The 19390-nt window shown below is 39.4% G+C and overlaps 1 protein-coding gene across 1 annotated transcript; it reads right to left on the reverse strand.

The window, feature by feature from the left end:
• Nucleotides 1–1338: 1338 nt before the first annotated feature.
• RBP1 (retinol binding protein 1) lies at nucleotides 1339–19369 on the reverse strand. The gene is made up of 4 exons (XM_039378774.1): nucleotides 17918–19369; nucleotides 17169–17347; nucleotides 4740–4841; nucleotides 1339–1608 (listed from the first exon to the last, which is right to left on the reverse strand). The coding sequence occupies exons 1-4, from the start codon at nucleotides 17988–17990 to the stop codon at nucleotides 1555–1557; spliced, it is 408 nt and encodes a 135-aa protein (XP_039234708.1). The 5' UTR covers nucleotides 17991–19369; the 3' UTR covers nucleotides 1339–1554.
• Between the last annotated feature and the right edge of the window lie 21 nt (nucleotides 19370–19390).

Genomic DNA, 19390 nt, shown 5'->3' on the forward strand with positions numbered 1-19390 from the left:
GTAATAGTAACACAAGAATTTACATGGAGAGGGAGTATTTTTCACCTGTTTATCACATGGGGATGCTTAAATCTTCATGAACAATATCTTCTGTGTACTTTCTGAAGTAAAACAACCCCCAAAACTTTAGAAAATTGAATTAGATGTCCATTACAGCACATCTGGTGCTAAACTCACTGTAAATGTAGTACTACTGAAATACCATAGTTTAGAAAGTTTATCATCCCTGCTGTGCTGACCTCAGAGTTTACAATGACTGTTTCTGAACCTCCTTTCCTTCATGTTGGATCAGGCTCCTAAACAGGTTTAACACCAGTGCATAATTTAAAGCAGACCCTGATTAGTAGAGAATGGCAGCATTTGTTCCCATTTACATTTCTAAAGTCTCTGTCAGCATTGGGTTCCCAAGGAAGGCAAAAGCCATGCTGTGCACAGGAGCTGCAGAAGAGTAGGGAAACGCAGAACATCTTAGAACACTTTAGAAAACACCTCAAACTCTGCCACAGCAACTTCCCCACTGATTGAGTCCTGGAAAATGGCTGGTAGAAGCTGTTCTAGCAGACACTTGGAATTCTGTTACATACTGAAGGTCTGATCCAACCAGACACCCTGTATCCCTGTTTCTTTTTGAACTTGTTGTGAAGTGGTGGTGCTAATTGTATATCCAGCGTGGTGATGGACTGAAAATACAACAGTGTGCTTTGAAGATTATTACTCCAACTAATGTTTAAACCAGCACTGGAAACTGCTCAGCCAATGCTTTGCTACACGCTCAGTCTCCACTGAGGACTGTGATGGGTCATAAAAACCTCTGCAAATTCTATGGTACAAAGCAATGCCAGTCACATCTGCAGTGTGGTGTGTGTACAGTTATATACAGCTTCTAGCAGTGATCCTACTCTTAGTTTCTCAAGAATAAGAAAACAAAATGCAAGGGCAGATATTTGCTGAAGTGTTCAGGAAAGAATTGCCCCTTAGCCATGCTTCTGTGTTTTTGCAGACTATTGATCCATAACTTTACTCATTTTGAGAAATCAGATTTTTATTTTTAGTGGAACACTTCCAGTGCTGTATTGCTCCATTGGAGCTAATGGTCAAATCCTCACTGGCTTCACTGAATTCCTGATGTAAGTGTAAGCTCATCCTACAGCTCTCAGTTTTCCCTACAACTACACTTCGGCTTTTGACAACAAGACTACGTGGAGGCCCCTTGCTAAGGCTATGAAAGGGTGATGTCTATTGAGAAGCAAAAATTAGCTTACAAGGTCTTAAACTCCAGCCTCTTGTTTTGCACCAGGAAGTCCTGTTTTGGTGTGGCCAAATTATGATATGCACACATTTATAGCGTTTAGTATCTTTATTGGCATTTCTAAAAATACTTTTATTTGCACTCATTTTTTCAAAATTATTTCTTAAAAATATTTTATACTAATTATACATTTCTAATGTGATCTTCATTTCTGTGTTTGCTCTTGTCACTGATGATGTTCACTTGGAGATTTGGTGGTAAGTCTGTAAATTCTACTGTTCTTCACTTCTGTATCAGCAGTAGGCTCACTGTACCTTCTTAAAGACCTGCTTACACATTACTCCACACGCTCTTATTTCCTAAGAAGAGAAAATAATTAAAAATACAACTTAGAACACATGGATTATAGATTCATGTGTATGTCCACCTTAATTTGAATCCACAATTGTTTATTAAATTAGTTTGGGAGGCTTGTACATATTTTTGCCTATTTTTCATCCTAAAAGAAACAATTTGGTTTGGGTTTTTTTTTTCTGATAAAAGATGGAGTAAGAGAAGTTATTTTGGGACCTCTGATCTTAAAGGGCCAAATATTGTGCATTATTCTCTATTTGCAGTTTATGCAACTGCTTAGATCTTTGTAATGGGCATTTCTGGTTTGGATACCTAAAGAAGTGGAGGTGGATTTGACTGACCAGTTCTGAATGTGCCAAAGCAGACACAGGCTGAAGGCTCACACAGAGATCAAGGGACAAAAGCACAGGTGTGCAGGAGTTGATAAAGCAGCACAGCAGCGAGTCTGGACTGAACCTGAGCACACTGGATGCCTAATGCTCTCTGCTGATCCTTTGTGTTCCCTAAGAGCTTTCCAAAAATGCCCACTTGCCAGGCATTGGATCCCTGTGAACTGGGCATAAGCAGGTGCAACAATGATCACATCCTGGCCTCTGATTTGTGAGGCTGCTTGCCCTTCTCTATTACTGAGACTATTACTGCTCACCTGCTTACCCTTCTCTATTACTGAGACTACTTAACTCTGACCTGAGAAGTGCCCACAGGTGTGTCCATGTGGGATGTGTGCACATGGCATGTGTGCATGGCTCAGCTGGTTTAGGGGGAAGAAAAACAGCGCAGAAGCTCTTAAGGGACACAAAGACCAAGGTTACGGATGACCCAGCAGAAGGGATGGTTGTACTTTCTAGACGAGACTTTTAATAAAGCTGTCAAATACTTGGAGGAAGTTATGCACATTTCTTATGGGGGACTTACTTTGATAAAATGACATCAAAACCCTTACATTAAGTCAATAACCTTATTGACATTTGCTGCTGGACCCCAAGAGGAGAAAGTGCTTCGTAATGAACCGGCGCACCAAGCAGACCAATACACTGATTTTACTTGGGACCTGTTTTGTTCACTACTCTATGGGTAACCCAGAAGAAGGAGTGTGCAATAAGGGCTAAGAGATCTGCTGACAGTGACAAAAACCTATAGAGCAGAAGCAATCAATACAATAGAAAAGGGCAATAAAACTCAAAAGGAAATGGAGAATGGCCAAATAAGTCACTCACATAAAATAAAATCTAAAGAGGAAAAAGAACTACAAAGTGCAGACCATGGAATGAAATGAAGGAAATAGGAAACAATAAACTACTAAAGGATGTGGTATCACTCTCTACAGAACTGTGGAAGAATTAACACTTGGCTCATTGTGTAAAGTTCAATAGGATCATAAAGCTATCAAAGTATCAATTTTTTAGAGGTAACTGCTCATTCTATCAAAGCACTCTCAAAAGTACAAGCCCTAGTTACCTTAGCTGGTCAAAAATAAGGTACGAAATGGGACTCTTTACTGTGTTTTTAACAGGGATTCAGAGAAGTAAAGAGGATGTCTTTTGAAGTTCATGAAATATAAAAAGTGATAAAATTGAAATACTGGGGAGTGGACTCTAAAATATTTTTTGCATGAAGTGATTTTATACTGAGTTCTGAGACAGACTGTGATAAATTGTCCAAGTGCTGATGAGTACAATGATGCCTGCATGAGCTGGCAGGTGTGACACAGAACCCTGCACAGCCTTCTGGAAAGAGCCCCAGGTCAGTCAGATTACCCTGGGGTACCCAGAGTGGCACTGGAGACATACATTTGAGAAACTGAATTGCACTTTCCGACTTCTAAAATCAACCTCTTGACAGGGACAAGTATAGAAAGTGGTCTGGGCTGGAGGTCCATGGGCAGGTTGTGTGGATAGCAGCACTCAGGACTAAAGAAATCCATGCTGGGGACAGGAAATGGGAAGAGATAATGACTGCAGAGCTGGCGAGGGACAGAAACCAGGATGCCAACACAGAGAAGTGCAAGAGCAACTACTGCTCTTGTTTCACATATGTCATATATCTTTCAGATGAGTGCATATATGTGCATGGTTGAGTGCAGCAAGGTGTAAACTCAGCTTCTAGGCCAGACATTGTAATGGGTCATTGCAACCTGTTTGCCAGCAGAGAATGTGAAAGGGCTGATGCTCAGTGGCATGGCAGCAGCTGTTGGGAAGCTGGGAGGCCGTGTGGAAATACTGTCATGTGCTGAATAGCATTGGTAATGTATGGACAGGCAATTCTGGACTCTCCTTATTGCTTGGCCCCCTACTTTGTGTGAGGCCAGGGCCTCAGCTCTAAGCTCTAAGGGAGCAACTTTCTCCCTACCTGCATTGGATCAAGTACCTAGTCCAGTGGGTAAGATGTCACATATATTCCTTTCCTGAACTGGTTTCTGAGACTTCCTGAAAAAAGTGTTTAGTAGAGGTTTGCAGTACTTTTGCAAAGATTTCATAGCTCTGCTACTGATTTGAATATTTAGAGACCATCCATTTAGGCTGCTGAATACTAATAGTCCTGAACAGAAATGGAGGCTGGATTTTGCTATCTCAGCAGGAAGACTGCCTTTCACCCACACTGATGAGAGAGTGAGGCTGCTATAAAGCCTTATAGGATAAAAGAACAGGCATCTTCTTTCAGGTCCTGTTAATTCAGAAAGACAAAAACGATGATCTGAAAGAACATACATTTCAAAAACTTAATTGCTGTTTTAGTTCTGCAGGCTATAATGCAGCGTGACCTGTAATTATTTTAAAAGAACAATGATGTATTTTCCCTTTAGTGTTGGGTGTGCAATTTTACCATCTCCCATACTGAGTATTTCAGAAACTGTGAGAGGGACATTCTGTTAAATGTCTTCCTCAATGTGAACATTTCAGCCTGGCATGTCTGGACAGACAGTTAAAACAGACAGAGTAGTGCTCTGAAACCACCAGTCTTTGTAAGGGACACAAAAGTGTAATGGCTCTAAAAGACATTGTTGCTTTAGAAACAAGTCAAATGCTGCACCGATACATAATTATGTCCAAGTGGCCCAAACAACAGCACATCCCCTGCTGTGTTACATCCAACCATTTTAACAGAGTGGCATTTAAAACCTCTTACATGATCTTACCAGGTGCATTTTATCTCCTTCAATCCACTGGGTCCAACCACGACCTTCTTTTTCTCCATTCTGTACACAAAGAAGTTTATCTCCATCCCAAGATACAGTGGTCTAACAAAATAGACATGTTCAGTGTTACCACAGTATTCTCTGATTTTATGATTAGTTTCCACGAAGCAAAACTTATCTCAAATGTAATTAATGATTAATGTATCTCGTAAGAATTGCAGAGTGTTATAATACTTAGGGTAACTACAAAAGAAATGAGCCTGAACAGAAAGATGCTGCCCAACTGCCTGCTAAAAACTGGAAGGATGAGATAAAGTTGTTTAAATGCAAGAAAAAATACCATCAAAATCACTGATGATGAGAGCACACTGCTCCCTCCCTACTGACAAACACAGCAGGAGAAGGGCTCTGCAGCCTAACGCTGTGTTTACAAAAGGAGCTGAAAACTTGAGATTCACTTTGGTTCTTCCACCCTAAGAATGATTCCCCAGCTGCACCACCTGAAAAAAATTCCCACTTCCTAGCATTACGGATGAACAAGGCTTTTGAATACTGAGCTGGTTTTAACTCATGTCTTAATCTGCCCTCCTTCATCGAGCAGAGTGGTTTGGAAGTATCAGCAAACTGGTGACTTTCCCAGCATTTAACTGAGGCTGGGGAACTACTTGAGCCAGGACTGGCATATGAGAGTGAGAGTCAGGTGTTACAGTATTCAACACAGCACTTTTGTGAATATTGGTGCTGTCCTGAGTAGTTCAGTAAAACTTGATTCATAAAACTATTTAAATGCACGCTGGTGCATCCTCCAGCTTGTTACTCTGGTTAGTGTTGCTTGACAATTTGCCTTTCACATCTCCCTAAGATAAAGAGGAGCAATACTCTGTAAAATATTTAAAGAGGGAAGAGCAGTGACAATTTGTGTTCCATGAGGATAATTTAACATCAATATTAGCACATGGCTCTTAAATCAGCTTGTTTGAAGTGGCTCTGAGGACTAAATATGAAATTACTGTCTATCTTGTAAAAGCCTTCAGCCACTGCCTGCAGCCAGATCAGGAGAGATGATGAATTCTGATCTGTCATTAAGGGAAACTTCTTGCATCCATCCTGTGTAGTTTCTAAGAGAAGTCAGCCTCCATTTGTCATTCTGGGAATTAATGCCAGTTCAACACTCAGGAACTGTGTGGTCCTATTTATTTAATCTGTGCATGTCACAAACAATTAATTCTTAAATGATATCCATGATAGCCACTATCTCTGCATGAGTACAGCCAGCTTCCTACTGCGGGAAGCTTTAGACTAAACAAGCATGGAAAATGAATCAGTAGAAGGAGTGCCAGAATAGATAATCACAGGCAAGGCATTGCTATTGATCACACATAGTCTCTCTGCACCACAGGGGGTCTCTGAAAGACAAACTCACGTGTCCCTGCTAAAAATCTCTTCAGTTTGGAAAACGCATTTGCAAATTCTTCTGTTTGTTTTTGGAAAATGATGTATTTAAACAAGTAGTAGATGACATTTTCGCGCGCAGCACGGCCCAGCCCCAGTCCTGGCATATTACAAACAGCATCCTGCAGTCCTCTGAAGAATCCTTAGGGTTCTCCTTCAAGAAGAACAAGGACTGGTTTGATGAAAACAATCAAGAGATCCAGGAATTGTTGAGGAAGAAGAGAACCACCCACCAAGACACCTTGCACTGCCATCCTGTCATGTGAGAAAAGCAGCCTTTCGTCTTGCATGCAGCAGGATCGGTGTTTACAGAGCCTTTGTGCTGGCTACTCTTTTATATGGTTCTGAATCAGGGGTCATCTACTGCCACCACCTGCGACTCCTGGAACGCTTCCATCAACGCTGTCTCTGTACAATCCTAAACATCCACTGGTCAGATTATGTGACCAATCCATCTGTTCTACAACAAGCAGCAGTCACAAGTATTGAGGCCATGTTGCTGAGAACACAGCTGTGCTGGACAGGGCACATCTCAAGGATGAAGGACCAACTACCACCTCCCTAAGATCCTGCTCTATGGTGAACTTGCCACCGGCTGCTGCAAGAGAGGAGCCCCGAAGAGGAGATACAAGGACTCCCTGAAACAACATCTCAGCCTTGGCCATATTGATCATCATAACTGGTCTGCTCTGGCCTCCAATCGGGAGGTCTGGAGACACAGCATCTATAATGCTGCTGATGCCTTTGAGAACACAGCAGGACCACCCTTGAGGAGAAAAGACAACGCAGAAAGAATCGTGTCTTGCAGAATTCACCACCTAAGGAGTCTTTCTGCTGTGCCTTTTGCAGCCGGACATGCCTGTCTCGTATTGGCCTTTTTAGCCACCAGCGCACTTGTAACAATGGTGGGTAGAGCCCTCCCCAAATCTTCCTTCATGAAGCACAGCCACGATGATGAGATAACATTTTAATGAAACTATATCCTCTTAATGTAAAAAATGCTAATGCAGGAATGAACAAATTTGGGTAAAACAGTAGTTTATGTGCTCACCCACAATATAAATCCTCTGCTTCACTCCTATTATTTGCTGTCTTCTGTCTCTAAGTGGATGTCTACAGATTCAAAGTCAAAAATGTTTATAAGCTAACATATCTAAGAATTTCTGATTCTGAAAATGAATGTAACAGAAAATGAATGATAACCTGTACATGTGAGGGATACCGAGGAATGAAGCATTTGCACTAAGCAACTTTGCTTAGTAACTGCACTTACTTGTATCTGTTGAGTATTAGCTCAGCATAGTTTAATCATTAGATTACCTTAATAGTTTTTGTGGGTTTATAGGGGAATTCAAAGGCAATACACCATGACAGAGTAAGATCCAACTTTATTAATCCAACTATTAATGTTCAAAGTCAGTTGTGGAAGTTATTAGGCCTGATAATATTCCCCGGCTTAGTACATTTGGGGGCAATTCACAAATATTTGTAGCTGTTCAAGGAAATGTTAACTTTTTAGCCTCCAAGGGTGACTGAAATTGTTTCATCTCAGAAAACAACACACTTTTTTCTCTGGCTTTCTTGTTTTTCCAGTCAAGATTAGATATTGCTTTTTGCAATCTGGCGATAACCACACAGAGTATAATACCACAGACCGTTAACCAAGCTGCTTTATCAGGCAATATTCTCAGTTATCATCCTCTGCCTTCCCTTGGAGAAATATAAATGCTGAGGGGATATGAGTAAACCATACAATTTCTGATTTTTGTATGTAGCTATTTTGTTCTGAAGGTTATAAAGGACAGAATATTGCAGGAGAACATAATGTCCTTTTCGTTATTAGCAGAACAACCCCTCTATGACAGTGAGATTAATCAGCAGCACCTGTATCTTGTCTTTCTTTAGGTCACACTGCAATGTCTCAATATCTCTTTTATTAAAGGCACACTAATACAGAAGATAGAAAATTCTCTTTCAACTCAGACTGAAACAAGTTCTTCCTCTCCAAACATCTCTATTGAGACACACAGTGAGTGGCAGCTGAGGTCAGAGGTGCTGTGGCTGCTACATTTGCATCCTCCACCAACATCTAAGACAGAGCAATGCTTGCCTTACAACATTCCCAAACACTGGAGTCAGAATATAAAAATAACACTCCACAAATACCACCGTAGGGCAAATGCTGGTATACATCATCTCTTTTGTTGTATATAAGAGCAAAGCTTTTATTTTTGAAGACTGGATCCAGATTTCACCACAGCATAATCAGGAGCCAAGCCCTGGAACAGACTAAGGCAGCTCCGCCTGAGCCTTCAGTTGCTGTTGTTTTCCCCTCCTGGCACACACTATCAAGAGAAAGAAACACTTTACCTTTTATGCCAAGCTACTTTTCTTAGAAAAGTAGGCCTTTATAATTAACCTTGTTTGCCCCTGTTTTGATAATAGTGTTACCTAAGGTTTGCCTGATTACAGACACTGAGCCATGGCTGGAAACCTTTGCCAGGGTTTGGTGGACACAGCTTGCCCAGGCAGGCAGTTCCTGTTCTTCATCTTCCTCCACAAGCAAGAGCAGAGGAACACTAACTCAGAGCACTGAAAACTGCAGTTTCCTGATGGTAACAGAACCAAGTAGATGAAAATGTAGTATTTCTCTAAAACTGAAGATTCCTGCAGGATAAATGGAAGCCATCATTTATTCCTTCTAACTAGGTAGTACATAATCTAATTTGTCATAAGCACACCTAAATTTTGCTTACTCACTGCCTGATCATCCTTCAACCTAAGATGAATACTTCTTAGGTCACATGCATATAATTCTGTAGGAAACTTCAACAGAGAATGGTGATTAATGTGCCATTAAAAATACTGAAGGTACACAAGAAAAGGTAAGGGAGTAAGACAAATAAGAGTGAGTCTTGCCTTAATTTAACTCTTCTCAAAAACTCTAACCAACAATATTGCACATTTTTCAGACTACATACTCTTTGTTCTTGAAGAGTAATAATAGACAATGGAGCTCCTCTGGGAAATGCAAAAGCCTTTGAAGCCTGAGAACACAAAAAAGTTCAATTTTTCTTTAGTTTTATGCTATGATTTCTGTAATCTTACACTTTTTCTGTACTCTGGTATTTTCCTTTCATTACTTGGTCATTCACACACTTTAGTTAGTGATTTAATCTCTTTGTGCTATGAAGATTTAAATTCATGTGCACAGCAGCACCATCTTCCTGAAAATTAAAGCTGGAAGAAATTATGATTAAAATATTCTCATCACCATTTTCAGTTATGAGACAAGAGAGATTTATTAAATGAAATATTTAATAAAACCAAATCACATCATTGACTATGTATTTGCTTTTTCTCCAGTAACAGTAGTGAAGTCTCGCACAATTCCAGCCTCTAGTGGCAAGTCATATTGTCCCACAGCCAGAGATAGTGACTTTTGTCATTTCCTGACATAGTCATCAAACATGTTATCACAGAACTTTGCATTTCCCAGTGAGGTCTAAGTGCAAAACCATTTGATGCTGGCTCTGCACAATGCTTCCCATTCCCCTGTTGGCTGTTCCTACTGTGCTGCTTTGTGTCAGGTGCTCTGCACCTGAAGGTACATAATGTATTTCACAGACAAATGAAAGAAAATAACTTTTTTAAAGTAGTTCATGAACATTTTTTGTTAATGCTACATAGATTTTTGACACGCTGCATTTACAAAAATGAACTGCAGCTACCACCTTTCATCCAAACCATGTTATTGACTTCCTGTCTGCAGGAGAAACACAGCAGTACCAGTTCTGTTTTTCTCCTGCTTCCCTTCAGAGTGTTGTCTCTATATATGGTGCAGCAAACGACTGCAAAGCTCTAAAAGTGCACACCGAGCTCCATCTCAATCCAGCAAGGCCCTGCTTGTGAGAATGACATGTCATTTTACAACTGTAATTATGATTTAAGAAGGATTAAACAATGGAAAGTCATTTTTTTTAGGTCAGATGACACAGGAAAATCCAATTTGAGCTGTGTCCTGTACAGTGTTTAAAAATAACACCAAAGAAAATATCCCAGAACTTTTGGTCACACGTGGCAATATATCCAACTAGGTATCCAACAGCTTCTCAAGATAAAGCATTTTCATCTGTCCTAAGTATCAAAGTGATATAAAAACCTCTGGTAAGCAGTTTGCAGGGGAAATTTTCATCAGATGAAGTGCTGATGGAATAAACTAATGTTGATGTCACAGCCAAAGTCTAACGTAGCTGTGAAGGGACATTCTGTACTGCTGTGGTCTGGGGAGGAGGCTGCACGCTGCTGCCAGGAGGCTCCAGCCATGCTCAGGGTTTGTCATCTTCTCTGTCCTGTAACCTCTTTTATCTCCTCAAATCTGTGTCTGGTAGGTTGGTGACAGAGAGAGAAACCACTGAGAAAACAACAAACCCAACAGAAAAATCAGTGTTTGGATTCCTGGATTTATCTCAAGATCCTGTTGCTGGCCATATTTCGCCACACTGTACCTAGGTCATGATAAAGTCTTCTTTGCTTCTATTACTGTCAGCATTTCCATTGCTAGAATAGCTAGGAAAGGGGCTTAGGATTGGATTGTCAAGTTTTAGATCAAAGGTAAGCTGCTGTCAGATAGGAGCAGATCTTAAATGTTCCAATGCCTTATTTTGAATCCTTGCTCATAAGAGCAACGAGTAACGATACAGTGCAGGGAGTAGTGGAAAAGCTGCAGGCCATGCAGTATGTGGGAGGAGGGGTAGAATCAATATTTTGGACAGTGCATAGTGCTTCATTTCTTAGGCATGGTGGATATTTTTTCCTACTGAAATAAAACTGTATACAAGTAATACAAAAATAGGAAGAGCTGTGTATATCCTATGCCAGGAAAAAAAAAAAAGGAGTAAAAACCAGCACATCCAATTCACTTTGTGCAAGGATCAGAATCGATTCTAAGACACTCACTGTTTAAAGTAATGTGTATAATTGATTTATCCCCTGTGTAATTTTAGCAAGATGCAATTGTACATAACACTAATGGCTTGCCATTCAAAATTGGATTTGTTGCATCTGGTTCTCAGCTTTTCAGCTGATTCTTTCTGATTGTACTTTCTGCATTCATAACTCTCAGAGCTTTTCAGAATTCTCAAAAAGCTGAAATGCTAAACTTATCTAAACCCATGTTCCCTACAGAACTTCAGTGTGCTAGCAGTGCTTTTGTGAATAACTAGCTCAAAAGCTTCTGATCAGTCTCAGATTTTAGACGTGAATCCAGCACTGCAAAATTCGAAGTTTATGACAAATTATATGGCAAAAGATTCAGGAGATCTCATCTGCTGTCACTGTGTGAATGTGCTGAGCATTTCACCTGCAGGCAATAAGCAGTGATGCCAAAAGAGCAGGCAGGGTGAAACAAGGCAGGAGAAAGGAAACAGCCCCTCTTTACTGAGGCACAGACAGGATGAACTAGAGTTTGAGAGAGCCTGAGACAGAGCCAGGAGTGGACCTCTGTTCTCCAGACCTCAAGGGGATTTACTGGAGGGATTTTCTTCCTCACTTGTGGGGAGCAGTTTGTAAAAGGTCAGAAATATCAACAGAAAACTACATGAAAGTCTACCTCTTTTAAACTATTAAAAAAATGTAATCAGTGATTATGCCAGTGAGGAGCTGGGGAAAATACAGTGCTGCAGAGAGACAGGGGGCTTAAATTTGGGAGAAGACTAGTCCCAGCTACAGTGATTCCAGAACAATGTTTGAGCCAACCAATTTATGAGAAAATACCTACAAGCCAAAAAGGACAGAATGTGCAGGGTAAAGAAACAAACCAGCTCAACCAGAAGGATCAAGTAAAGACATACTGATGATCTTGCATTTTACTAGACAGGCACAATGTGAGTCTTCTCATCCTGTGGGGATCCCTACTGAAATTCCAAGTATTGGAATGTTAGTTTTGTTTTTTTAGCAACAAAGTCTTAATTCCAAAACCTACTCTAAACTAGATTAAGAGCTGTGAATTCCATTTGTGTAACAGAAGAACCTTTCCTAAATAGTTAAATAAGCTTCATGAGCCATGTGATTTTGTAACAGGGCTTTATCCTGACCTTGCAGTGGTATAAATCAAATTCTGTCCAGAACAACCAAACTTCATATAAACTAGAGAGGAATCAGTGTCACACAAGGCATTTTTGTTAATTAAAACTGCAGTTTCAAACAACTTATCTCCCCTCAGTAGGATAAGGCACATGTAACAGGTGCCTATGAACAGTCCTTATGTGGCTGTCTTAAACATTAATTGACTATATTTTCAGGAAGCTACTTCATATGGTTAAGATGGATGATAGTTCTGATGAGTGAATTCTACAGCTCCCAAATCCTCACCCTACCCCACCCCAGCAAGTCTTAACTATGACTAGAAGTTATAATAGTTCCAATAAAGGAACCCTAAATACCCATTTGATAACTTATTCACAGTTATATTCTGCTTGCATTCAATTTTTTTAACTAACTGGTTAATATTATTATTCCCATATTCTGTTTCCCAGTTCCCAGTCATTGTCACGTCATTTCCCACTCCAATGGCAGAAGAAAACTACTCTGCCAGAGAGCACAAGGCTCTGAATGACCGGAGCAGCCCTCACGTGCTTGGCCAAATACGCAGCTCTAATGCAACTACCACTGTTTGCAGTTATCCAAGGAATTCTGCTGCTCTATATTTAGAACATAAAATCTTCCTTGAGTTTTTAAACAGCCCTTAGTCTCTGTCAGCATAGTGTGAGCTAAAGCAATTCAGTCAAATGCTTGAACAGCAGAGAAAAATTACAATGCACAGGCTTCCTCGGACTTCAGCAGCAAAATGATTAGAAAAGTAAAAATTCTAGGAAAGTAAATTTTGCATCTGAGCTATCCCATTTTCAAGCTGCTTTGACTCATTGGGTGCAAAGACTTGGAATGTGAAACTTCAACCTTTGTTTCAGCTTTTAAGTTTTTTCAGTTAATATTTTTGTAAATTTTTTACTATATATTATGCAAATACACTTTGAAGGCTTATATTTTCTGCTTGGTGTCAAATCCTGCTCTGTTTTTATGTGTGCTGGTACATACATTGCAGATGACTCCTCAGTTCCACTGTTTATTACTGGTGGTGAAAAAGGAAAGCAAAATTATCTGCTGATGAATGGGATATACTCTCAGAGATGGTTTTCAATTAATTGTTGTTTCAATAAGGTCTTGCCTCTTTTGTGCACAATAAATTTTTCCCACACTAATGTTTATACACATGAAACAAAGTTTCATACTTAGTGCAGTACCTGAGACAGTCACTAAATTAATCATGATGAGAGATTACAGACATTATCTTTAAAACTGAGGAAATCTCATGATGAGACTGGAGCTTCACTAAGAATTAAGATAGCAGGATCAAATACTCAGTGCAGGAAATACCAAAGCCAGAGTTATCCGTTTCACTTTAAATTTCTGTCTTGGTACACTATCCATCTGATATATGTTACCAATTAAAACCATGAACAAACTCTCCAGAGTAGCAGAAACTTTACTTCATGGTCTGATTCACATCTCAGGAGAAAAAATGTAACACAATATTAATGTTCTAAACTTCTTTCTACATCTTGTGCTCCTTGCAATATTTGCAAAAAATAAAAGAGGTTCAACTTTCATTGTACCTTTGTACTTCCAACTGCCAAGTTTTTAACAACCCTGAATATTAAGTATGATTAAACCTGCAGAAACACTTTGCTGAAATCGCCAAATAAATAGAGAAACTGTCACTTAACTTTTCCCTAGGAGATAAAATCTCTGGGGGAAAGCTGGAGGAGCAGCATGGCAGCATTCTGGGGCTCAGTGAATGCAGGTGTCTGTTCTCCTTAGCAGCCCAGGCTGTGCTGCAGCTTGATCCAGCCATGCTTTCCGTAAGGCAATGAGACCAGCTGCCCTCCTGGAAGTACCTTGCACTGGGATTAGGGATCTCTCCTGTGTGGACAGCTAACAGAGAAACTGCATCTTTAACTAAGGGAGAAACTTCTGAGTTTCTCAAGATTCCAAACTAGCACATGTTCGCTTCCCCACAGAAACAAAATCTTAAAGAGTCACCCAAAACATGTGCATACAAGAAAGAGACAGTTCAGGGTCAAAAGAAGGACAAACTGAACCTCCTGAGGTTTATCCTGCTCAATTAACTCACTGATCCAGAAAGTTCAGACAGGCTTCTGGGAGTGACCAACTAGAGAAATGAAAGAGCCTTCACAGAACTGAAGGAGAGAGCCTGTACTGCCACAGGAGTATCAACTCCCAGTGTCAAAACTTCAACTTACTTCTAAAATAAGTATCAGCAAAGCTTTTTAGCCTTTTCTCACTATGGACAGTATCGATTTGAAATGACTGTAGTTACACTCTACCCTGCCTGCCTCAAGGATATGTTCTACAACTGAAAGGTGAACACAGTTTCAGTGAATTACACACAAGATGTAACCTGTTCACTGTGCTAACATTATGTTAACTCTAGTAAGATGATATATTCTTCATTAAAAGGAAAAATGATCCATACCTATAGGGTGAATTACCTCTAAGGTTGTTTTTGCTGCTCTCCTGATGATTGCTCTGCTGTACAGATTAATGTTTAATGTGCAATTTGTCTTATCCATGTTACTTTGTACTGCTCATACATTGAGGTACTTGGATGAAACTTGCCCAGTGGTCTGCTCAGTCCACAACATAAATAACAATAATTGATTCCCAATCTCTCCCATTACACAGTCTGACTATTAATGATTAAGCCATTTATGGAGGCAGTTCCACAAGCTCCAGCTGAGCAAAGGAAACACCAACCTTTGCTTTTATGGTGGTATTCTTCATAACACCACTCAGGGAGGGGTCCAGTATCTCTTACAGCCTCCATGACCCTGCTCTCACAGGACTCTTTCTGCATTGTTGGAGTTATTTTACTGCATAACAACTGCAAATTTTTCCTCATGTTTATCAGATTTGGACTGAAGTGATTTCAGAAAGACAGAGCTTCTTATACTGTTTTGCCTTTGACAAAACAGAGGCCTCATGTAGAAATCTTTAATTGGAAAATGGAACTATTAAGTGTGATATGTTGCTACAAGGCAAGCAGAGAACCAGGGATCAGTGACCTGAACTGTACAGCTGCAGCTGGAATTTGTTCTTGGAGGCCATAAAGAGACATGGAGACCTCTGGAGGGTTTTGTGGAGTTACATCCCTAAGTCATTCTTAACAAAAAAACCAGTCTGGATTAGTGATTACCTCTGATTTTTTTTTTTTTGAAAAGGCAAGAAGGTGCTGGTACCTTCTGCTTCCAAGGCTGAATAAACATTTTGCACTATACAGTAAATAGATAAAATGCTTGAGTAACCTTTGAAAGTAGGGTGAATTAGGTTCTACTCCAAATCAAACAGCTGTTGTAGTGGCTAAAATAATCTTCCTCTAGTTTCTTCTTTCTGGTTTAACATTTTGAATTCTTCCCTATCACTCAGTTTAGCAAAAAAGGGTAGCAAATTTTTGCTTATTACAAATAAGGAAATATTTAGGATATTTCTCAAGAAATCAAGAGTTGTGTGTTAAATCTATTCAGCACTTGGAAAGCAGGATTAGGCAAGGACCACATTTCCCTGTCTTCTGAATCTGATTTTTTGGTTCTCACACATTTTGTAAGAACTCAATGCAGGCACTTTCTAGGCAGCCTCAGAGCTCAAAGACTTCTTTCTGCCATGTAGAGGATGGTTTAATCCTCCTTTAAATGGGAGTTTAATGGCATTTAAGTACGGATAATGCTTAGATGGAGACAGCTCTGTGCACACCAACACCGTGAGCAGATGTTCTGAACATTGCTGTCTCCAACGGGAATTTAGCCACCTAAGTCAAATCTTTCTGTGGGCTCATAACTCTTCAGTGCATCTGGACCTCATTATCCTGATTAAGAGCCTTCCAGGAGTCAAAAATGCATTGTGTCATTGGGGTATTTCCCTGTTCACAAATCCATGTGCTCCTCCCTTCTGTGCACTTTGGACTCTGCACTCCTAGCACACTTGCACCCTCTGGAACAAGGAGTACAGAGGGGTTACTTGAGGCATTCAGCACGTAGCCATTCTTTTTTTTCTGGTCTCCACAATCTTTCCCTTTCCTGCCATGACCTGAGCAAAAGAAAATTTGCATATCCTAGTGTTAGATAAAAGTATTGGCTTTAAATGGCACTATCTTTCTTGGAAATCTGTTAATTCTCTTTTATGTAGACGTAGAGTTCTCCTCTATAGTCCCTCTCGAGATAACTGTCTTTTGTTTATCAACTTCTTCACTCTAGAATATTGCCAGCATCATGCTTTCAAACTAAAAGGTGAGAACTTGGTATTCTCAAGTTTTTCCCCTGTTAATTGCTATTTATCAGTCATAAGATAAAAACTACTGTCTCCCTGGCAAGCAAAAAGAGCTCATAAGAGTCACAGCTTAGAGTCCTGTTTGTTCATTTCAATAATATTTGTTCCAGTAATTAATGTGTCTGCTTCAATAAATGCATATAATAATTTTTAAGTAATATATTTTTATAATTTTAATTAACTTATATAAATTTTTCAAGCACTTGGCCATTCTTACACATGGGGACTAGGGCCTGGTCCTGCAATCAGTGCATTTCCTCTACCATAAAACATCATCCAGTGAAGAGGTTCTGAAAAGGAACTGAGATGCCTTTTTGACTAATGAATATCCCAGTGTAACTGAGCAAATTTTCATTGAAATGAACTGAAATCAATTCTCACTGATAAAATTGCTTTGTGCTCCTGATTAAAATTAGTAAAGGCATGCCCAAAACTGTAGGTACACCTTGGCCAACTGAGAAATATAGAAATAATTTTAGGAATAGCCCCCCAAAAAGGTAACAGATGAGCTTTGTGAAAGGCCTCAGATTAGTCCTATTCTTTTTTTTTGCCCGTGGTTACAGTTCTAATTCTTACCATGCATTTGCGATCATCCACCCCGGATAAATCCTCCTCAAACTCCTTTCCTATATCAAATTCCATGATGTAGTTTCTAAAAGTGCTTAGAGTTTTAATGATCATATGATCCCCATCCTGAAGGATTTCTTTGTCAGGCTTTACCAAGTTTGCTATTTTTCTTACGGCAACGTTGACATCTGAAAAAGAAAAACAATTATTTTGATCCAGAAAAGTCGTCCACAAAAATAAGCTTGTCACTTTTTGGGAGAACTAAAAGGAACAAAGATAAATAAAATGTCCAGATCTTTCAGGCCAGCCTTCTCATCAGGAAAAAGTCCACAACTTAATTCTTTTAACTTCAATAACTTAATGTTTCAATTTTCTCATTTCGTGGAATCTTAAAAAAATTTGCATTGGGCAGTTCATAAGGCCTTGAGTATTTCTCTAGAAATACTAACACTTAATAATGTACAGTACTGATTCTTTATTAAACATAAACATTTTACTCTTTTCAAATTATGGTTTGAAATCTGCCCCCCCTTCAAGCTATGTAGTTTAATCCCTGTTATTGTAAGCTTCAAGATGATAAAAAGTAGAGGCTGCTTAAGGTGAAATAATTTTCCTTAAGGCAATTCTTAAAGTGCATTCCTGAAGAAAACATTTCTCATGAAAATGATTTATGACTATACAAAAAAAAAATAGATTAATGCAAAGACCAAGGTGGCATTTATTGATTATTTATTGAAGAAGTACAAAGGGGACCTTACCCAGTGCTTTCAGATACTCCTCAAAATTGTCATTGCTGACCATTTTCCAGTACCCATTGAAATCCACAGGCATCCCTACTTTAGGGAATTGTCAAAATCCAAGCCCTGGAAGCGAGTGTTGATGGTGCCCCACACAGCTCACTGCCTTTCTTCGGGCAAGCTGCAACTCTGCTTTCTTTTATCTCGTTTTTAGCCCCCAGAGCTATGCAAGTCCTCCTAATCCGATTAGTGCTGAAGTGCTGCCTTTAAACCCTTCCACAAGGCTGAACTCAGAGGTTCTAATGACACCAGGATGACTTGATTTAAACCCAATGAAACTTTCACCTTTCATGTAACTTCTGTAAGGGAGATCCACTTTAACCACATTACTCTTCATTTCTCATGCCACTCAGAAAAAAAGCCTTTTAAATAGCTTTAGTTTAGGATATCAGCCAAAGCTATACAAGGGCTTATCTTGTATGGTTTTTATGAGGCAAAATCTTCTTTCTTGAATATGTTTCAGCTACTTTATACCTTCTTCTTTCCAGAAAACAATCATACAGACTCTTTCAGTGAAAGCAATTTGGGTCTGGCTTTACTTCAACTTGTTCCCCAAGCTCCTTCATTCTAGAGAACTACCAGTGGAAGCTGTTTGGCCAACTAAGGGTTCTAAAGGGCCAGTGGAGTGGAAACTTGTATTAAGAAGCAGTGGTTAGCTGTGTATATTGATAAATGCTACATCACTACTGAACATGACATTTAAGAAATTTTGAAACACAAAAATAACACTTTAAGAGTTTATATATTCTTTGAAGGTGTCTTCTGTCAGAAATGAGAAATACTGATTCAGCACAACAGGCAACCAGTACAGAAGAGAACAGATTTTTCTGGCTAAAATTATGGCTCAAAGACTGAGCCCTATTAATAATTTCATTTATTTTCCACTGTTTATTTTCAAATGGAACAAGTGATGTTCCTCTTGGATATATTGTCTACTCTGGGGCTTTGGCAACGACTTACCCTTACAGAAGACTCTGGATCAGAGAAGTAAAGAAACCCACTTTAAACGTGGGGATGAGGATTGTCTGGAATTTGAGAATGCAGAGGCTCAAAAGTGGCGTAAGTGTTACATGTGTCTTTAAGTGCTTGCATGAAAGAAAGATATATTTCCATCTCTTGGCCAAACTGCCAAAACTCAAAAAGTTTTTTAGGGTCTTATAAAGTCAAATTTTAGCACTAACATATATTTAAACATATCTGTATAAAGTTACAGTTCATTATATTTTGCTGTTTCAAACAGTAAGCCACCTTCCCGCTAAAACAGTCTGTAAGATTACAGAATTACAATTTAGGAAAGTACTATGTTTGACCTTTAAGCATTACTAAAGATGACCATTCATTATGCAGATCTCCTTTTATTTTCACAAGGAAGCTGTTCTTTTGATATTTTCAGCTGTGCAGCTGAGCATCCCCATTTGCTTAAGCCCTGCCACA

The sequence above is a fragment of the Pipra filicauda genome, unplaced genomic scaffold, assembly GCF_003945595.2.
Source record: "Pipra filicauda isolate LSUMZ 115617 unplaced genomic scaffold, ASM394559v2 scaffold146_size1912638_pilon, whole genome shotgun sequence".
Taxonomy (NCBI): domain Eukaryota; kingdom Metazoa; phylum Chordata; class Aves; order Passeriformes; family Pipridae; genus Pipra; species Pipra filicauda.